The 22734-nt window shown below is 43.3% G+C and overlaps 1 protein-coding gene across 1 annotated transcript in view; it reads right to left on the minus strand.

Annotated features, from left to right (window-relative positions):
• Positions 1-10456: 10456 nt before the first annotated feature.
• The window catches only part of NR5A2 (nuclear receptor subfamily 5 group A member 2), a 174939-nt gene continuing 162661 nt past the window's right edge, over positions 10457-22734 (minus strand). The window contains exon 8 of the mRNA XM_038745435.1: positions 10457-10959. Within this exon, the coding sequence (XP_038601363.1) occupies positions 10712-10959 (248 nt within the window). The 3' untranslated portion in view covers positions 10457-10711. The remainder of the gene's footprint in view (positions 10960-22734) is intronic.

Below are 22734 nucleotides of genomic sequence, written 5' to 3' on the forward strand. Positions count from 1 at the left end.
AGCATGGGCTTTGGAGTCGGAGGTCGTGGGTTCAAATCCCAGCTCTGCCAATTGTCAGCTGTGTGACTTTGGGCAAGTCACTTAACTTCTCTGGGCCTCAGTTCCCTCATCTGTAAAATGGGGATTAAGACTGTGAGCCCTGCTGAAGGCAACCTGATGACCTTGTAACCTCCCCAGCGCTTAGAACAGTGCTTTGCACATAGTAAGCACTTAATAAATGCCATTATTATTATTATGTAGGCCATCACACTACTGGCTTACGAAGGTTCATGAGGGAGGGGCCTTCATTTTATTTAATACTCAAAGTTCCTCGAGGCTTTAGTTTGGCTTTGCCGCCTGGTCTGAAATGAAATGCGGTGAGGGGCAGGGGGAGGGTGACAGAGACTGAGGGGGAGGAGAAGCCAGGAGAGGTCGAGTCATTTCACAGCTCTTCCACTTCGCTTAATGCCTCTGCCTTTCCTTTCCCAGACAGGGAGATTGACAGGGAGAGCACTTACTATGTTCAGAGGACTGTCAGTTAGTTGTATCCAACGATCAATACCAACTTTGTTACATTGTACTCTCTTCAGGGGCCAGTACTGCACACATATGCACTCAACAGATACCACTGATGATGACTGATGATTCAGAGTACTGTTCTAAGCATGTGGGAAAGCTCAATAAAACTAGTAAACACGATTGTTACTGTCCAGGAGTTTGCAGTTAAGAGGGGGTGGGAAACCCTAAAATCTATTTATAGGAAGAAGTGAGAAAAGGGGAAAATGGGTATGAGTTGGTGCTTAAGTAATGGTGTATGGAAGATATGCACAAAAGCACTGTTTTTATTATTATATGTTTAAGTGCTTATTTTGCATCAAACGCTGCTCTAAGCATTTGTGTAGACACAAGTTAATCAGGCTGGACATAATCCCTGTACCACTTGGGGCTCACAGTCTAAGTAATGGGGCAAACAGGTATCAAATCCCCATTCTGCTGATGAGGAAACTGAGGCCCAGAAAAGTGAAGTGACCTAAGGTCGCATTGCAGGCAAGACAGGGAGCCAGGATTAGAACCCAGGTCCTCTGACTCCCAAACCCTTGCTCTTTCCACTAGGTCATGCTGCTTCCCCATGGCACGAAGTGCTATCTGCAAGTGCCATGGGACGGGGGAGGGTTAGAGTATTTCCGGGCTTTAGGAGATGCAAAAATGTTGAAATGGCATTTGGAGAGGGAGAAACTGGGGTGATTAGCAATTAACTGGCAAAGGCGTGGAGGACATATGATTTCAGAAATAGGCTTAAAGATGGGAGAGAGCTACAGGTTATGAAGGTAAAGAGGAAGTTCTGGGCAGGGGAAGTGAGTGAGCAAGAGTTTAGCAGTAGGAGAGATGAAAATGAGACACAGTGAGTAGATTATTTTGAGAGGAATGAAAAGTGGCAGCTGAGGGGCAGTTGTGAGGAGAGAGCTGATTGAGTGCCTTACAGCCACTGGTCAGGATTCCCTGCTTGATGTGGAGAGGAACACCATATTCATTTGAGGTACTTGAGAAGTAGGAAGATATATGCAGAATGACGATTGATCTGGACAGCAGAGTGAAGTATGGCCTGGATGGGGGGAAATCTGGAGGCTCAAGATGAAATAGGACAGGGCCTGGATTAGTGTGGCAGTGGTTTGGATGGAGAGGAAAGGCTGGATCCTGGAAATGTTGGGGAAAAAAAATACCACGGGATTGGATGACAAACTGAATATTGGGTCCCAAAGACAGAAGAGTCAAGGAAGTGCCGAGACTGTGGACTGCAGAGATGGGGAAGAAAGTTAGATAGAGGAGAGGATTTGGGAGTGAAGATTAGGGATTGTTGGAATAATGGTGTTTATTGAGCTCCTGTGAGTGTAGTGCATTGTACTAGTCATAAGTGGTATTTAAGTGCTTCTCCTTTGTCAAGAATAATAATTGTGGTGTACATTAAGCACTTACCATGTGTCAAGCACTATACTAAGTGCTGGGGTAGATACAAGGTAATCAAGTCCTACATGGGGCCCACTAAGTAGGGGGTATTGACTCCCCATTTTGCAGGAGAGGGAACTAAGACAGAGAAGTTAAGTGACTTGCTCAAGGTCACATAGCAGACAAGTGGTGTACTAGGATTAGAACCCAGGGCATCTTGACTCTCAGGCCTGTGCTCTTTTCATTAGGCCACACTGCTTCTCAAGGAGTTCCATCAGGCCACTAGGCTGCCAGGAAGAGTCAACACTCTAAAATCTCCTCCCCTGAAGCTGTCGGCTCCCGGCACCACGTGCTTGAACAAAGATAAATACTCTTGACTCTGATACCTTCCCACCTCCCGTCCTGGTATTGGATTAGGGAATTGTGTTTGTGTGTGGCCATGCTGCCATTGGGTGCTCATATATGCCTCTGGCTTGCCATAATAATAGTAATTATGATATTTGTTAAACACTATGTGCTAAGCACTTTTCTAAGTACTGATTACCCTGATTACAGGGTAATCAGGTTGTCCCATGTGGGGCTCACACTTTTAATCCCCATTTTACAAATGAGGTAACTGAGACACAGAGAAGTTAAGTGACTTGCCCAGGGTCTCATGGCAGACAAATGGTGGAGCTGGGATTAGAACCCATGTCCTCTGACTCCCAAGCCCGTGCTCTTTCCACTAAGCCACACTGCTTCTGTCTCATTTTATACTGGAGAGTCTGGTTTTCATCTGGTCTAACCCTTGTCTGGTATGAATGCAACAGCTGGGTGCTTTTTTGCCTGATATTTTCATTTTAAGTGTCCAGACTCCCCCTGCCTCAGCTCCTCTCGATGAATTCTGCAGCTCAGAAAGTGGCTTTTGCGAATGAAGCACTGTACTAAGTGCTTACAGAGTATAATACAACAGAGCCGGCAGACTCGTTCCCTGCCCATGAGGAGCTTACAGTCTAGTGGGGAAGACAGAGGTTAATATAAATAAATGTATTATGGATATGTACATAAGTGCTGTGGGGCTGTGTGGGGTGAATATCAAGTGCATAAAAGGTATGGATCTAAGTGCGTAGGTGAAACGGAATGCAGAGGGAGTTGGGGAAATGAGGGCTTAATAGGTGAAGGCCTCTTGGAGGAGATGTGATTTTAATAATGAATTGAAGGTGGGGAGGGTGGAGGTCTGGTATATATGGAGGAGGAGGGAGTTCTAGGCCGGAGAGAGGACGTGGGGAAGGGGTTGGTAACAAGATAGATGAGATCAAAGTATGGTGTGCAAGTTAGCATTAGAGAAGTGAGGTACATGGGCTGGGCTATAGAAATAAATCAGTGAGGTAAGGTAGGACGGGGCGGGCTGATTGAATGCTTTAAAAGTGATGGTAAGGAGTTCTTTTTTGATGTGGAGGTGGAGGGGCAGCCACTGGAGGTTCTTGAGTTCTTGACGAGTGTGGAAATATGGACTGAACCTCTCTTAGAAACATAATCTGGGCAGCAGAGTGAAGTATGGAGTGGAGAGAGGTAGGAATCAGGGAGGTCAGTGAAGAGGCTGAGACAGTAATTAAGGAGGGGTAGGATAAGTGCTTGGATCAGGGCAGGAGCAGTTTGGATGGAGAGGAAAGGGCAGATTTTAGAGAAGCAGCATTGGCCTAGAGGAAAGAGCATAAGTCCGGGAGTCAGAGGACCTGAGTTCTGATACTGGCTTTGCCATTTATCTGCTGAGTGACCTTTGGCAAGTCACTTAACTCTTCTGTGCCTCACCTCCCTCATCTGCATAATGGGGAGTCAATCCCTATGCTCCCTCCTACTTAGACTGTGAGCCCCATATGGGACCTGATGATCCCATATGTATCCCAGGTAGTAAGTACTTAACAAGAAACAGAATTATTATTAACCACAACTATTTAGAACGTTTTGAAGGTAGAACTGACCGGATTTGGTGACAGATTGAATATGTGGGTTCATTTATTCATTCAATTGTATTTGTTGAGCGCTTCGCTCACTGTGTGCAGAGAACTGTAAAAAGCTCTTGGGAAGTACAATTCAGAAACAAATAAAGACTACCCCTGCCCACAATGGGCTCACAGTTTAGAAGTGGGGAGACAGACAACAAAACAAGTTAACAGGCCTCGGTAGCATTATTATAAATAAAAAGAATTAGAGAGCTGAGTCAAGGATAATGCCAAGGTTACAATGATGGGAAAGACATGGGGAGGACAGGGTTGTTGTGGGCAGGGAACATATCTAACCAAATTTTTTATATTGTACTCATCATCATCAATCGTATTTATTGAGCACTTACTGTGTACAAAGCACTGTACTAAGCGCTTGAAGTGCAAGTACTCTCCCAAGTGTTTGTTTAGTAGAGTGCTCTGCACAGCGCTTAGAACAGTGCTTTGCTGTTGTTAAGCTGATGGTGCATAACAAATGCCATTATTATTATTATTATTATTCTTATAGTAAGTGCTCAATAAATATGATTGAAGAGTTCTACTTTCGACATGTTGACTTTGAAGTGTCAGTGGGTAGAGACATCCTGAAGGCAGGAGGAAATGCAAGACTGCAGGGAGGTCAGGTCTGGAGAGGGGTCAGGTCTGGAGAGGTTAAATTTAGGAATCATCTGCGTGAAGATGGCAGTTGTAACCATGGGAGAGAGTGAGTTCTCCAAGGGAGTGGGTGTAGAATATTGGCTGGAGCATTTACACTGAGTGACAGAACTACATGCTTCCTGTTTAGAGTTTAAGAAAATTGGACTCTAGTCTGCCAGGAAAATGTCAGGAACACTAGGAATTACAGCATGTAAACCTGTGTTACTTTGAACAAGCTCTCTGTATGTTTCTAATAAAAATATACATCACAGGTTGCTTCAAGCCCATTGTCAAACATAGTTAAGGACACAGACCTTTTCAGAGTTTCTGTGGATACTAAATGGAACAATAAAATGTATGTCAGTGTGGGAGTTTATCTTGGGCCATGTTGCCTATGGACTTAATATCTCTATGGGAGTTATTCAGTGATGTAATACATACTTTTTCTTCCCTTCTCCTGGCCTCTGGCAATCAGTTTATTAATTAATGATATTTACTGAGTGCTTGCTGTTTGCAGAGCACTGTACTGAATTTTTGGGACTGTATAATGCAACAGAGTAGGTAGACTTGTTCCCTACCCACCAGGGGTTTACAGTCTGGAGGGAGAGAGAGACATTAAAATTAATTACAGATATATTCATAAATTCTGTGGGCCTGAGGGTGGAGTGACTATTAAGTGCTCGAAAGGTACAAATCCAAGTGGAAGCATGATACAGAAGGGAGAGGGAGTAGGGGAATTGAAAATTTAGGGAAGGCCTCTTGGAGGAGATGCGATTTTTAATAAGACTTTGAAGGTGGGGAAAGTCTGAGGGAGATGAACGGGGAGGGAGTTTCCAGGCCAGAGGCAGGATGTGCGTAAGGGCGGCGAGATAGGCAAGATCGAAGTATGGTGAGTAGGTTGGTATTAGAGGAGTGAAGTGAGCTGCATGGATTGTAGTAGGAAATCAGCAAGGTAAGATAGGTGGGGGCGAGGTGATTGAATACTTCAAAGTTAATGGTGAGAAGTTTCTGTTCGAGGCAGAGGTGGATAGGCAACCACTGGAGGTTCTTGAGGAGTGGGGAGATCTGGACTGTGCATTTTTGTAGAAAAATGATCCAGGCAGCAGAGTGAAGTCTTGCTTCCTTCAAAGCCCTACTGAGAGCTCACCACCTCCAGGAGGCCTTCCCAGACTGAGCCCCCTTTTTCCTCTCCTTCTCCCCATCCCCTCTGCCCTACCTCCTTCCCCTCCCCACAGCACGTGTGTGTGTGTGTATATATTTGTACAGATTTATTATTCTATTTTACTGGTACATATTTGCTATTCTATTTATTTTGTTAATGATGTACATATAGCTTTAATTCTATTTGTTCTGACGATTTTGACACCTGTCTGCATGTTTTGCTTTGTTGTCTGTCTCCCCCTCCTAGACTGTGAGCCCGTTGTTGGGTAGGGACCGTCTCTATATGTTGCCGACTTGTATTTCCCAAGCGCTTAGTACAGTGTTCTGCACACAGTAAGTGCTCAATAAATGTGACTGAATGAATGAAAGTATGGACTGGCGGGGACAGAGATAGGAAGCCGGGAAGTCAACAAAGGAAGCTGATGCAGTAGTCAAGGTGGTTAAGTGTTTAGTACAGTGCTCTGCAAACAGTAAGTGCTCAATGAATATGGTAAGTGGTTGGATCAACAAAATAACAGTTTGGATGGAGAGGAAAGAGCAGATTTTAGTGATGTCATGAAGGTAGGCAACATCTTCTATTTGTCTAAGTTTCAGATGGCCTGGACAGAGGAGTGGTACCATTTGGTTTATCATATTATTTCAAAATAGTTTTAATCTCATTACTAAGAATAGTGTGTGACTTTGTAAGGGAGAAAAAGAACAAAGGTGGGCAAATGCAGTCGAGTTGCTATTAACCACTGAGGTTTGGGATTGGAGCAAGTCAGCAGAGCAGGGATTATGCTTTAGTTCCTACACAGCTACTGCCTTTTCCAAAGGTCTTGGTCAAGTCACTCCTCTGGGCCTCACTGCACTATCTCCAAAGGGCACAACTTCCTGAGGGAGGGACAAAAATTGATGCGCTGTTCTATTGTACTAAAGCTCTCTGTGGCTCTTCTTTGAGGGCCACTATCCAGGTATTGTGGCTTAATGGATAGAGCACAGGCCTGGAATTCAGAAAGACCTGGATTCTAATCCCAGTTCTGCCACATGTCTGCTGGGTGACCTTAAGTGAGTCACTTAACTTCTTTGTGCCTGTTACCTCATCTATAAAAGGGATTAAGAGTGTGAGCCCTACAAAGGACACAGACTGTGTCCAACTTGATCAACTTGTTTCTTGGCACATAGTGCTTGGCACATAGTAGTGCTTAACAAGTACTGTAATGATAATAATCATGATTATTATTAAGTATAGTCATGATGGAAATTGTTTTTCACTGATGAAAAGATATGGAGTTTCATCTTCTTCTGTTCCTTTGTGGCCTGAAGGAGCACATTCTTTGAGGGAGGACTTTCCATCCTTTGGGCCAAAGGTGAGGCTCCATGAGAAATTCCCTTCTTTGGACTGCTTTCTGTAACCCCATTTACTCCCACCCTTTGACATCATTCCAATCCTGGGTTTCAGGAGGACTCTACAGACCCTGGGTTAGGCGTAGGTGAATACGGTGTCCCGATATGGTACTGACATCCATACGGTACTGACATAGAGAAGCAGCGTGGCTCAGTGGAAAGAGCACGGGCTTGGGAGTCAGAGGTCATGGGTTCTAATCCCGGCTCCTCCACATGTCTGCTGTGTGACCTTGGGCAAGTCACTTAACTTCTCTGAGCCTCAGTGACCTCATCTGTAAAATGGGGATTAAGACTGTAAGCCCCACATGGGACAACCTGGTCACCTTGTATCCCCCCCAGCGCTTAGAACAGTGCGTTGCACAAAGTAAGCACTTAACAAATGCCATTATTATATTATTATTATTATATCCAAATCTATCCCAAACCAAAAGACCGTGTCCTATGAAGCTGTTGGGGAAGGTGAAATGTCTCTTCTTGAGTGGGAAGTCCTCTCCCCTGATTTTGCTTGGGGTACTCGATGATTTGCTTGTGGAATCCAATACAGTGAGGACAGCATAAAATAACCAGACTGGGGATATCAATATTTATTGAAATACTGAAAAAAAAATCCATCGGTGTTGAGAAACTCCTGGCAAGAAGTGACATGACAATATGTATTTCACTGATACAGTAAGAGAACTTCAACAAGTAACTAACTGCACACTCTAACGTCGCATGGATTCAAATCCAAGGCAGCTGCAGAACATCTGTAATACAAATATTCAGACATTACAGATTGTCTGTTTACAAACATGGAACAACTATAATAAACCAGCCAAAGCCAAAACCTTTGTATTTTACTCTGCTTTTACTAACACATCCTGTAATCGATAAGGCAATCATAAGTAAATGTCCAGTTACAAAGTGGTTAATAATTAACATTAGAGAAATTGAGTTGGCAAACCTGGGGCAAGCCAAAGGGTTTTCTCGGAACCACAGATACTAGATAATATCCATCCCGGTTTGTCAGCTTCTGAACCCATGTGAACATTGTCGTGGATGCAGATGTTCACTAGGGCTTGGCTTTCAGACCCTCTTTTCTCATTTCCTCTTAATCAAGATCATGGCTCCCCGTGTAGAGTTAACAAGACATGACTATTTGATTTTTTTTTTTTTTAGGCTGTGATATTCAGTGAGGCTCACTGGATTTTTTTCCATTAAAAAATATTCAGAATTTACGGAATGTAATGTGCTTGCTTGAAATGTCAAAAAAGAAAACACTTCTCTACCCATATCGTGCAGTCGTCTTCTGACCACTTTCCTGCCTTTTGGAAACCCCTCTGCTCCCCTGGGCCACCCAGAAGACATGGAGCTGGGCTGCAAAGCCGGTGGCATATTGACCCATTATTGATCTACTAGTTTGGACAATCTGATGGAATCCTTTTTTTTTTTTTTTTTCTTCCTTTTGAACAGGAAAATGCTAGCGTTGTGGCTTGGTGTGACACTGGGGACACACGGCAAAGAGTGGCAGGAGCTAAGCTTAGCTAGGTTTGTACCCTACACTTGGACAGGGTATTAGAACTGGTTAATACAGGTGATAAAATAATCTATTTTGTACTACTACAGAAGTACTAATTGATGTCTTTGGTATACAATGTACTATGCTTGGAAAAGAATTTAAGATATGAGTGCACCTTGTTAAGTTCACTTTAAACAGAGAAAGCTACAAGTCACATCATTTACAATATATTTTAAATAAACTACATTAAGGATCAAGGATTTACAGACATTTAATCAAGTGAATGATTTGAATTCATAAAGACCCTTGTATGTCCCTGAACTATGTTCCACTAACTTGAAAACATGCTACAGTAAACACATATATTTGGCTTCTTCATTCTGGCTATATCTTATACAAAGGTGAAACCAAGGAACAATAAATTAGCATCATAATTGTCTACAGTTGAAACTATGATATACAATATAAATAAACTATTCAAAAGCCAGCAATCTTTATGAAAAAAAAATTAAGGGACTAGGAGTTTTTACAGTTTCTACAAGTGATTGTGCAGCCAATAATCTCAAAAAAAATTAAAGTCTAAATGAGATTCCCTTTTTGATTTTAGTGTCTCACGACATACAGTAATTAAGTACTGGTAAAATAATTACCAATCAGAAAGCAACATTAAGGAAATCACTGCTTCGCAATTTGTAGTATCACAGTCTTTCCCCACAGGACCTAAAGAATGTAAACACGAGGTTTTAATTGAATTTAAAGCATCAATACTTTATTCTAAATGCATGTTGTTCCACACCTGCACAGTTACCTTTTAGGAAAGTGAAATAAGGCAAGACTTTCATAACTGTGCATTATAATGTTAATAATACTGATATCTTCGTTTGGAAAGGGATTTTTGAAATTGTTTGTTCTCCAATATTTGTTCTGCAGCAGACTTTGGTCTACTTGGAAGTGGCAGTATCACTCTTCTTTTCCCTTTGCAAAGACTTTAGTTACTGAACTTTATTTATTTTTTTTTTCCTGGATGAATGGTAAGTGCCCCTTCTTTGCCATGGGTTTTTACCATGTGTGATGACTGAAGCCACAAAGCTCTTTGATATCAGTCTGCTCAAAACTTTAGCCTGCTTTAACAAGCTGCAGTGTTGACTGGAAGGATTTAGAAATGAGATGATCTGAACTTACAGAAAAACTTCATTTTCAACTGTACCCCAGACACGATGTTAGACGACCAATTTTCTGCTGCCCTCACAGGCCTTTCAGCAAGAATATGAGAACGATCGAACTAACGGCAGCTTATGGCTGTACTAAAGACATTGGACAAGAAATCAGATCAAATAGGGGTGAAGCGTTGGAGCAGTCGCCCCAGGTGTTTGAGGTCTCACCCCTTAACGATGCTCCCAGAGACCAGAAGAGGGATACTGCCCGGTTTCAACAACGTGAACATGTGACACAGCAAACTCTAGACCACATGAAGAATGGCGAGCTAACTTGACGGACTGTTCTTTTCACCAATTGGCAGGTTTCAGACCCAGACCTCGAGAAGGTGGCCCAACCCGGGTCTTCGTATCTGATTCCTGCATAGAGACCCCAGCCGTGATCATAGGAGAGTAGGTGTTGGCTTCTTGGAAGGAGAGTTCTGACTCTATCGTAGTAGCGGCTTGCATCCTTGCAATTTGTTTTCACTCCCTCTAGCAATGAAGGAATCTAGCACACACAGATTTCCTTTTCTGCCAGCTTAATATCACAGACAAGTTTGTTCCTCAGTTTCTTCATCCTGGAGATCAGTTTAAATATACAAGAATCGTTCGGTCCTTCCTTGCTGCCCCAGCGATGGTATTTCCCTCCCGCCCCGTCCCCCGCAACGAGCACATTCCATCCCATCACAAGGTCCCTTGTGGATTCATTGGGGATTGATTCACAGTTTGCAATACAAATACCCTGATACATCACTTACTGACTATTAAGTATTGGATTATTCTACCACTTTTCAACGTCTTAAAACCAAGTTTTTCATCCGCGTTGCTTGGAGCAATCAGAGTATGACTTTCCTTCTTCCTCTCTCCCTCCCTCTCTCCCTGTCTTTCGTTCTCTTTTGAAAGCAGAAGCGCTGAGAGGATGCCGGATTTTACGCTCTCTTGGCGTGCAGCATTTCGATGAGCAGGTTATTACAGGGCACATCCCCGTTCAGGTGTTTGTAGTAGAGGTATTCTTCGGCCTGCATGCTGATGGCCCGGATCTCTGGGAGCCGAAGGAGCAACTGCCCAAACTTGTCTGTCTGCTGGGGGTAGTTGCACATTATGTAATCCAGCAAAGCAGCATTCACTTGCTCCTGCACCCCTTCCACCAGCTGGAAGTTCTCAAGGTTTTTAACATCTGGATGTAAAACAAAAATAACAAAAAATAATAAAAAGACCCCAACATTTCAGTGGCATTTTAATTCCTGTTTACTACCACCGTGTGCTCGCTTAATGGCTGAGTTTTCCCTCCCACTGGAAGCACCCTTGGCAGGTTGCTGAATATTCAGGAAATCCCCTCATCAAGTTTCCTAGGAAAATGATCACAGAAGAACTCCTAGCTGAGCGTCTGGTTGAAATTTTGCATACACTTCAAATCAATTAGACGCCGATGGATTTTGACCAAGGTCAACTCTTTTCGTATCGTACCAAAGGAAAGGTTGAGGATTCTGAAAGTAGAAGACCATAATATATTGCCAGCAAATGAGTCCCCAGAGAAGGACATATCTTAACCCAGTATATTACACAATTCATATAATTCAGTATTAATTTTTCTGACCCAAGGTGAAATCTGTGTCCAGGGTATGATGTAGTTAATTCTAATAAAAAGTGACAGGGTTCTTGTTTCTGTTTGACATTTTCTAAATGATTCTGAAAGCCTTTGACTTGTCTGGCCTATGCTAATGAACCATCTGGTACACTCCAGTGGCTGCCAAAATAATCTTCGCTACTAGCAACTCTCTAAAATATATATCTGTGACTAATGATCTTTAGAAAATGAAAGCCTTGTCCGTTAGGCAAAATACAAGACAGCGTAGTGCCCTTTAACCTGACTGTGGATCTGAATTCTGACACTTTGATTTCTTGTTCCTTGGGTTCAACTGTGTCATTTATGTTTGAATGGTGGTTCTGGATGGTTCAACTGGTGACATTCGATATTTCTGCAGTCTCTTTAAGCATCAAAATAAAAGGGATGAGAACCCAACCCTTCTCTCCCATGAAAAGTTGCTTCTGTGGTTCATAAAAATAGCAATACTTGCTTTTGTATGAGTGTAGTTCATTGAAGGCTATGCCTGAGCAGCAAAGTCATTCGTATTAGAAAAAGAAATGCAAGTTTTCTTTTGTTTCAACCACACAAAACAAGTGTGAAAGAGAAAGGCTATAGGTGAACTGAGGAAAGCCACTAATGTGATGTAGTTGAAAGTCTAAAGTCCAGAAACTCAGTTAATGGACCCTGAGGAAGTGACTTCATACAGGTTTTGGAATTATTATTAATCATATTTATTGAGTGTTTACTGTGTGCAAAGCACTGTACTGAGCACTTGGGAGAGTAAAACATAACATCAGACACATTCCCTGCCCACAACAAGCTCACAGTCTAGAGGGCATCAGTAACTGTATGCCTTTATATTTTTAAGTTTGTTCACCCACAGCATCTATCATGTGGTCGAAAAACAGTTGCGTTAGTCCTGAATGATTGGCGTGTTTACATTTTGGTCTATAACCTTATATTAACAAGTCCTCTTCCTCCCTCTCCTTCCCCTTTCCTCAACACCAAATTAAAAAATGGTGAGGAGCTGAGTATCTAAAGAAACAAACACGTGAAATGTGAAACTCAGTTTCCACATTTATTTAGAAGGATGTAGAAAATTAGAGAAGTAGCATGGCTCAGTGGAAAGAGCCTGGGCTTTGGAGTCAGAAGTCATGGGTTCAAATCCCAGCTCCACCAATTGTCAGCTGTGTGACTTTGGGCAAATCACTTAACTTCTCTGTGCCTCAGTTACCTCATCTGTAAAATGGGGATGAAGACTGTGAGCCCCCGTGGGACAATCTGATCACCTTGTAACCTCCCCAGTGCTTAGAACAGTGCTTTTCACATAGTAAGCACATAATAAATGCCATTATTGTTATCATTATTATTATTAAATACGTTTTCCCAAGTGCATTAATGGCATTCCAGCAAACATATTGTGCACCTCACTCAGTATTTGACTCTTCATCTGGGGATCTTAAAAATATGTGGTCAAGTCCTTCATTTCATGAGAAGGTCTAGACGGTGGATTATTTCTCGGCAGAGGGGTGAAAAGCATTTGTTCAAACCCCGGATGAGCCCCCAAAGGTCACCGATGATCTCCTCTTGCCAAATCCAACTTTCTCCACTTCGTTCTAATCCTTCTGGACTTCTCAGCTGCTTTCCATATCGTAGACCACCCCCTCTCCTGGAAACATTATCCAACCTTGGCTTCGCTGACACTGTCGTCTCCTGGTTCTCCTCCTATCTCTCTAGCTGCTCATTCACAGTCTCTTAGGGGGCTCCTATTCGGCCTCTTACTCCCTCAATGTTCAGTTCTGGGCCCCCTTCTCTTCTCCATCTACACCCATGCCTTTGGAGAACTCATTCACTCTCATGGCTTTCAATTATCATCCCTGTGTGGATGCTTCCCAAATCCCCATCACCCTGACTCGTTCCCTTTGCTCTACCCTCCCCGTCCCACAGCACTTGTGTACATATGTACATATCTATAATTCTATTTATTTACATTAATGCCTGTTCACTTGTTTTGATGTGTGTATATCTATAATTCTTTTTATTTATATTGATGCTAATGATGCCTGATGAGTTTAAATGTCTGTCTCCCCCTTTCTAATAACAATAATAATGGTATTTATTAAGTGCTTACTATGAGCAGAGCACTCTTCTAAGCTCTGAGATAGTTACAAGGTTATCAGGTTGTCCCACGTGGGGCTCACAGTCTTAATCCCCATTTTACAGATGAGGTAACTGAGGCCCAGAGAAGTTAAGCGACTTGCCCAAAGTCACACAGCTGACAAGTGCTGGAGCTGGGATTGGAACCCATGACCTCTGACTCCCAAGCCCAGGCTCTTTCCACTAAGCCACGCTGCTTCTTGATATGCTTGTTCTAGACTGTAAACCCGTTGTGAACAGGGATTGTCTCTCTGTATTGCTGTTTGTACTTTCCAAGTGCTTAGTATACTGCTCTGCACACAGTAGGCACTCAATAAATGCAACTGAATGAATGAATGAATCTACATCTCCAATCCTGATATCTCTCCTACTCTGCTGTCTCTCGTTTTTCCTCCTGCTTTCAAGACATCATTCCTTGGACATCCCACCAACACCTCAAATGTAACATGTCCAAAATGGAACTCCTTATCATCCCATCCAAACCTTGTCCTCCCTGTGACTTTCCTGTTACTGTAGATAGCACTACCACCCTCCCTATCTTACAAATCCATAATCTTGGTGTTATCCTCTATTCATCTCTCTCATTTAACCCATTATTCAATCTGCCACCAGATCTGGATGGTTCAACCTTCACAACATTGCTAAACTCCACCCTTTTCTCTCCATCCAGACTGCTACTACATTAATACAAGCACTTTTTCTATCCTGCCTTTACTACTACATCAGCCTCCTTGCTGACCTCCCTGCCTCATGTTTTCCCCCATTACTGTCCATGCTTCACTCTGCAGCTCGGCTCATGTTTCTACAAAAACATTCAGTCCATGTATCCACATTCCTCAAGAACCCCTAGTGGTTGCAGTGCTTGACACATAGTAAGCGTTTAACAAATACCATCATCATCATCATCATCACCACTACGTCAAACTGAAACTCCTTGCCATTGGCTTTAAAGCACTCCATCACCTTGCCCCACCGGCCTAACCTCACTGCCTTCCTAGTACAACCCAACCTGCACACTTCGATCCTTTAATGCCAACTTACTATACTTCGATTTCATCTATTGTGCTTCCAAACTCTTACCCACATCCTGTCTCTTGCCTGAAACACCCTCCCTCTTCATATTCGACAGACTATCACTCTCTCCAATTCAAAGTCTTATTGAAGTCACATTTCCCCCAAGAAGCCTTCCCCAATTAAGCCCTCATTTCCTCTTCTCCCACTCCCTTCAGCATTCCCCTTGTACTTAGATTTGCACCCTGTATTCACCCCTTCCGCTGCCACAAGACCCATTTGTACCTATCTGTAATTTATTTATTTATATCAATGACTGTGTCTCCCTCTCGACATTGTAAGCTCCTTATAGGCAGGGATCATGCCTATCAACTCTGTTACATTGTAGTCTCCCAAGTGCTTTTTCCAGTTCTCTGCACATAGTAGGTATTCAATAAATACTATTGATTGTTGGATTCTCTTAGATCCTGAAAGTCACAACCATAGTTTTTCTGTTGTTTTCAAATGCCAGTGTAAAGACTGCACACCTTCTCGCTCTTTCCCAACACGTGCCAATCCTTTATCATCCTTATGACCAGTAATGCAGGGTGAATTTGTAGGGACTTACTTTCAGTCCAAAGTGCACCTTGAGAAAGGTGGGAATGGCTAATGCAAACGTAAAATCAAAATGCTGTAACAGGCATTAAACATTACTCCTCAATTAGCCTCATTGTCCTGCAGTATACTCTGCTTTTGTTCCAAGTAAATGTTCCTTTCTTGATAATGAAAATGGTTTTAACTTATTTAATGGCAGAGCATAAACCAAATTTTCAGCCTGTCATTACCCAATAGTGCATTTTTCCAGGACAGATTTCGTTGTTCGGGGCTGATGAAGGCTCACATGTTCGAGAATGAATCGCATTGTGTTTAGCTTTTCTGGGTAGGAAAGGGATTGTGAGTGCACCTTTTCCAGGGTTTTTTCTATCAGGGGTTGCCAAAGCCATGTTCTCTTAGGTTTAGCTCTCCTGCTCTCCTGTTCCTGCCCAGACAGGGGTATTTCAAGGTCAGGTTGCTGAGTGCAGAAAAAGAGGTTTTAAATCTCTGGCATAGTTTCTGCAACCATCCTCTGGCCCTTGCCATCCTTCCTCCGGCCCCTCTCCTCTACCCTCTCACCCATCTTCCTGAACTCAGGAATGGGCTGCTGCCTTGGGATGTCTGTGGGAGTTTGTCAGATGACACAGTCTGTGTCAGGTAGCCCTACAATCCAATAAAAGATACTTTAAAATAGGATACGTTACCCTGTGTTTCTGTTCCAGTGAAACACGTTCTCACAAGAAAGACAAAAACTAATGGCAGTTGAGATGATTCTAAGGGAGGACGATGAGATTTCCCCGGGAGAAAACTCAAGGTGAATGATCAGTTGCCTCTTTTGTTGTAGCATTTGAAACAGGCTCTTTCTGATAAACATACTCGAAAGAACTTGCTTTGCATATGGGACTTAATTATGCTAATCTTGAACCAAAAATCCCACACATCTTAAATCTGGCTTTTGATTTTCCTAATGCTATAAGGCAAATATTTACTTTTCACCTCAGACTGGTGTTCTCTGCATGAACACTCCCTTCAAAATGCCAGCGAATGTACTTTCTGGCATTTGATAACACACACCTGACCAAAATTTTGGTTTTGATGTAAAACCCAGATTCCACAGAGCCTATATGGCAATTTCCACCACAGTCTCCAAGAACTGAATTCACACAGTCTGCCAATGATGTTTGCCTAATGCATTTTTCATCTCGATTTAGTGCTTAGGTTGCAGCTGTAGCTGGCCCATCGCCAGTGATGACTGTTCCATGGGTAATTGGCCTACATATCCATGACCACTATGAACCCAGGGCTCTTGGATAAACATGATAAAGGGAACTGGAGAGTTAGCAGGAGTTATCTAGATTTTTTTTTTGGTATTTGTTAAGCACTTACTTTGTGCCAGGCACTGTACTAACCACTGAGGTAGATACAAGATAATCAGGTTAGACATAGTCCATGTACCACATGGGGATCACAATCATAATTCCCATTTTAAAGATGAAGTAACTGAGGTACCGAGAAGTCATGACTTGCCCAAGGTCCCATAGCAGACAAGTGGCGGATTTGGGGTTAGAACCCAAGTCCTCTGATTCCTAGGCCTGTGTCCATTCCACTAGGCTATGCTGCTTCTGAAACTTTTCAGTTCACCAAGGGTGAGGAAGGGCTTTTTGGTTAGAGTTGTTTACACAGGGAGTTTCACTGAGTCACTCCTCTCAGCCTGTCATTTGTCAGAGGTCCATGAAAACCAGGGATGGAATTGTAGCATTCACCAATTTCTGAAGTATGGAAGGTGGAGACTTCTCTCCACTCCTCCAAAACCTCTAACGGTTGCCCATCCACTTCTGCATCATACAGAAACTCATTGTCATCAGCTTTAAAACACTTTTGTCGTTGGGATTGTCAGAATTGTCAGATCAACAAAATGAAGATCCTGACAGTTTCTGTGTGAAATTCTCTTCTGGCAGAGCAAGAATCTTTTCTATCCTTTCTCCAGTCTCTTTCTCTACTCCCTCCCCTGCACCCCCCTTCCCCAGGCCCAGTCACTTGAATGGAAAGTTCAGAAAAATATAAGATGTGAGGGAAGCTACTCTTTGTATGTGTGCATGATCATATCACAATGCATAGCCAAGTGTATGTGGGATAGTGTGTTTTATCCCATCCTATCCTAAAAAAACCCTTCCTTGACTCAAAGACTCCGGATCAATTATTGCCCTATCTCCCTCCTACCATTCCTTTCCAAACTCCTTGAGAGAGCTGTCTACTGCCATGGTCTCCACTCCTCTCGTCCAGTTCTCCCCTTGACCCCCTCCAACCTGGTTCCTGACCCCTTCACTCCTCAGAAACTACCCTCTCAAGGGGTCAAAAATGATCTCCTTCCTGCCAAATCCAATGGCCTCTAGTCCATCTAATCCTCCTCGACCTCTCAGTTGCCTTCAACACTGTACACCACCCCCTTCTCCTGGAAACATAATCCAATTTTGGCTTCACTGACACTGTCCTCTCCTGGTTCTCCTCCTGTCTCTCTGGCTGCTCATTCTCAGTCTCTTTTGTGAGCTCTCCTCTGCCTTTCACCTCCTTACTGTTGGAGTCCCTCAAAGGTTCAGTTCTGGGTCCCTTCTATTCCCCATCTATACCCACTCCCTTGCAAAACTCATTCACTCCCATGACTTCAACTAGCATCTCTATGCAGATGATTCCCAAATCTACATCTCTGATCCTGATCTCTCTCCTTCTCTGCAGTCTCACATTTCCTTCTGCCTTCAGGGCATCTCTATTTGGATGTCCCACTGACACTGCAAACTTAACATTTCCAAAACAGAACTCCTTATCTTCTCATCCAAATGCTGCTCTCCCCCTGACTTTCCCATCACAGTTGATAGCACCACCATCCTTCCTATCTCAAAAGCCCATAACCTTGGCATTATACTTGACTCATTCCTCTCATTCAACCCACATATTCAATCTGTCACTAAATCCCATTTGGTTCAACCTTCAGAATATCACTAAAACCTGCCCTTTCCTGTCCAATGAAGCTGCTATCACTTATTCGATCCTGCCTTGATTACTTTATCAGCTTCCTGCTGACCTACCTGCTTTTTGTCTCTCCCCACTTCAGTCCATACTTCATTCTGCTTCCTGGGTCATTTTTCTACAAAAACATTCAGTTCATGTTTCCCCGCTCCTTCAAAACCTTTAGTGGTTGCCCACTCACTTCTGCATCAAACAGAAACTCCTTATCATCGGCTTTAAAGCATTCAATCCTGTTTTCCCTGACTATCTTATGTCACTGCTCTCCTACTACAACCTGGCCCATGTATTTCACTCCTCTAATGTCAACCTACTCATTGTACCTTGATTTCATCTCTCTCACTGCCAACTAATTGACCATGTCCTGCTTCTGGACTGGAATGCCTTCTCTGTTCATATTCAACAGACGATCACTCTCTCCACTTTCAAAGTCTTATTGAGCACCCACCTCCTCCAAGAGCCTTTCCTGACTAAGCCCTTATTTCCCTTCTCCTACTCCCTTTTGCATTGTCCTAGCACTTCGATTTACACCCTTCGTTCACTCTCCCCTCAGCCCCATAGCACTTATATAAATATCCATAATTTATTTATATTAATATTTGTCTCCCCCTCTAGTCTGTAAGTTCATTGTGGGCAGACAACATTTCGGCCAACTCTATTACATTGTATTCTCCCAATCACTTAGATCAGTGCTCTGCACACAATAAGTGCTCAATAAATATGATTGATTGATTGATTGAAGTGTGTGCCTTTATATGTGTGGAGCAGGTGTTTGTATACTCATCGGTGTCATGATGCACGTAAATGAAGGTATATTGCTATGTCCAAGATGAATTGTTACTCTGCTCAGGCCAGTGTAAAAATTAAACTTTATGGGTTAAATTAAGTAATAGTAATGCTTTGAATTTGGGTAGCACTTTCATTTTCCAAAGTGCTTTCACATTAGTTAACACAGTTACTTTTCTCATCCAAGTTACTGGTCACTCAGTCTTCAGCAATATGCTGAGCTGGTTCTAGAAGAAGCTACATAGGCTAGTGACCCACAGGGACCCCTAACTTCATTTTTTGAGGTACAGAGGCTCACTTCAATGAGCTTGATACAGTAACAAGGACAGTACTAGATGACCAGTCCCTGGGTGGTGGTGATTTGGAGTTGGGTGGGGGGAATGGTGGGTTGGCTACTCAGAACTAAGTGGCCCAGTGACTCAGGAGTTTTCTTCAGGACCCAGCAGGGAGGAGACAGGAGTGATTCACTCAGTCATATTTATTGGGCAGTTCTTTGTGTGAGTGCTTGGGAGAGTGAGACAGCTCTTAATGGGGCAAAAATAGTCGGGGAGCCTTTGGGGTCTCAGGGCAAGGCAAGGTCAGGCTCTTTTGTACAGGTGCAGTGTGTATCAAACAAGCCATTACACCCCATCCATGCCTCCTCACTGGGGCCCAGGGGTTCCAAGACATGGGGTCTCCTAAAGAGAGTGTCCTTAGGATGCTCTCATCGAACTTGTCCCCACAACACAATTTTTCCATGCCAAGTGGGTGCCCGGGCCCTACCTTTGACCTACCTTTGACCTCTGTGTCCTGATTTTCCCCATGGGGGCAAAGGTGGTCCTTCAGAGGACCGGTCCTGTCCTTCCTGCTGGTCCTCATCTGCTTCCATGGCTTCGGCCACCCTGGCACTGCTAAGCCAGCAGTATGCACTTAGTATAGTGCTGTGCACAAAGTAAGCGCCCTATAAATGCCATTGATGGACCGATAGATTGATTAGGGCCTCGCAGTCTCTCTGATTGAGTGAGAGAACACCCTGACCTGAGAGGAGTCTGTGGTCCACTGAGGCAGAGGCCCTGTCTGTGTGTCTGTTGGACACTGAGGCCATCCTCATCTCTCAGAGGTATGGGCAGCCTGTGCATCTAACTTGTACTCCTAGGACCCTCCAAACTAGTGCTTGGAAGCCCCAGTCTGCCCCGTCATGGATCACTCTGCTTCACTAGTAAAATAATAATGATAGTGTTTGTTAAGCACTTACTATTTGTCAAGCACTGCCCTAAGTGCTGGGGGATGTACAAGCTAATCAGGATGGATACAGTCCCTATCCTACATGGGGCTCACAATCTTAATCTCCATTAAGGTCATACAGCAGACCAGTGCCAGAGCCTGGATTAGAACCCAGGTCCTTCTGACTCCCAGGCCAGTGTGCTATCTACTAGACCACTCTGCTTCTCTGGACCATGCTTCCTTTGCCTGCTTTGCCAGTATGGATCCCCTTCTAGTTCAGCTTTCAGGAGCTCTTTAGGGGATCCCCCTGCTTGCTATTCCTTCTCCTCACCTTCCCTTCCCAACAGGGATTCCAGCCCAGTCCTTTCAGCCTTCCCTCTAACCTCTCGACTGCCAGAGGGTTTCCCAGAAAATAAGATTTTTTGCTCTCTCTCGGTCTCTTTCCTTGCTCCCTGCAGAGTCTCCCATCACTCCTCACTCCCTCCCTCCCAGCCTCATTTCTACTGCAGCCCCATAAGAGAGGCTGAAGTATTTGGAAGCCATGACCAACCTAGAGAACTTCCCCACAACCCCAGAAAGCCTCAAATAGGTCAGCAAACAAATGCAGAAAACCTGGAGAGATTACTGAATGGTGCTGGATTTCTCAGCAACGAAAGTCACAGTGTAAACAAGAGAGCAACATTTTGATACCCATCGGGTTCAGTGCTCCACCTGATTACAGGGGAGAGATAAACCATTATGGCAACCAGTGATATATGTAGACTGAGATTCTAGCAAGCCTGTGTAGAGTGGTTTAGTAAAAGCTTAGAACCCCCCTGCATATCATGGCCTCTGCCTGCTTGGCCCAAATCACTGCATGACACAATTGCAGATTCTGAAGTTAAGGACCAGACACTGCAAATAGCAGTAGGCCTTCCTCCCCTCACGGTTTAATTTCTGATGACTGGAAAGAGCATTTGGTGTTGCTCATGAAGTATCAATCTCTTATCATCTGTTCTACTTTATTCACTCAGGGACTAATTACCAACTTTTTACATGAAACAGCCTTACTGTGAGCCCACAGTAGGGCACACACATTTTTCCATCCCGTTGGAGAGTAAACCCTTAGGTCTTCTTGAATATGTTATGCATTTTACAAGACGTTGTACTAGCCTTTCTCTCATAAACAGAATTTATGTTTCTATAAAAATGAAGATACTTCTCTTTTGCTACAGTGGTCCTAGTTGCTGCCCTCTCATATTGAAATAGCCGTTCTATAAACTCCCCTTTTCAGGAGATTGGGTGGCAGCTGGGAAACTGATCTGCAGCCTAAAATACTATACACAATCTCAGCTGCAAATTTGCAGATTTCCCAAACTGAAAAACTGGATCTAATCACCTGAAAGCAGGAAAAAATATGTGCTCTATATGGATGATGCATTTTCAGAGAAGGGTAATATTAAAGGTAATATTTATTAAGCTTCTATTAGGTGCTAAGTTCTGGGTGGATGCAGGATTTCCAGACCAGACACTCCCTGTTCCACTTGGGTCTAACAATCTTAGACATGTGGAGAGCACATATCTTGTCTCCATTGTGCAGATGAGGACACTGGGGCAATTAGTCTCCCCAGTTTCAAAGCCTTATTGAAGGCATATCTCCTCCAGTAAGCCTTTTCTGACTAAACTCTCTTTTCCTTTTCTTCCATTCCCTTCTATCTTGCCCTGATTTTTTCCCTTTATTCTTTTGCCCTCCCAGTCCCACAGCACTCATGTACCTATCTGTAATTTATTTACTTATATTAATGTCTGCCTCCCACTCTAGAATGTAAACTCACTGTGGGAAGGGAATGTGTCTGTACAGTGCTCTGCACACAGTAAGTGATCATAAATATGATTGACTGACTGAGGTGGTGATCAGAAGTGAGTAGTGCATTGGTCGAAACACATAAAGCAGAGCCCGGCCCTACATTCATAATTTCAGATAATCTACAGAAGTTTTCTCAGGGGGAACTTGGACCATCAGTTGCTCACCTAGGGGTCAGTGACCAAGTTTTCATATACGGTGGGTTTGAATACAGATAACATGGACAAACCATGGCCTAAGCTGGAAGGCCATGAGAGTGAGTTCTTTCTGGACAGGGAACATGTTGACCAACTCTGTTAGATTGTACTCTCTACACAGTAAGTGCTCAATTTTATTTTAATTAATAGCACTTATTAAGCACTTACTATGTGCCAGGCACTGTGTTGAGCACTGGTGTAGATACAAGACAGTCAGGTAGGACAAGGTCCCTGTCACAGCCCAAGTAGAAGCTCAGTAAATACGATTGATTGATTGTGGACAGGAGGGGATCTGTTACCTGAAGTGAAAGTCGATTATTTAAGTTGTCTGCTTAGCTGATCTGAGTCCTGAACTGACTGAATTTCTACTGAGGCTAGCTGAGATGATGATGGTGATGATGATGATGAGGAAGATGATACGTCTTGTGCAGACTAACAAAATTGGATGAATGTTTGAGCAACAAAGCCTAGCCCCAGTTATCTGAAAACTTGATTATCAACCTAAGCCTTAGATTTAATAAGTCCTGTATTTCCACGGTTCTAATCGATCAGTAACAGAATGGCCTAGTGAAA

Source organism: Tachyglossus aculeatus, chromosome 4, assembly GCF_015852505.1.
Source record: "Tachyglossus aculeatus isolate mTacAcu1 chromosome 4, mTacAcu1.pri, whole genome shotgun sequence".
NCBI classification, from domain to species: Eukaryota; Metazoa; Chordata; class Mammalia; order Monotremata; family Tachyglossidae; genus Tachyglossus; species Tachyglossus aculeatus.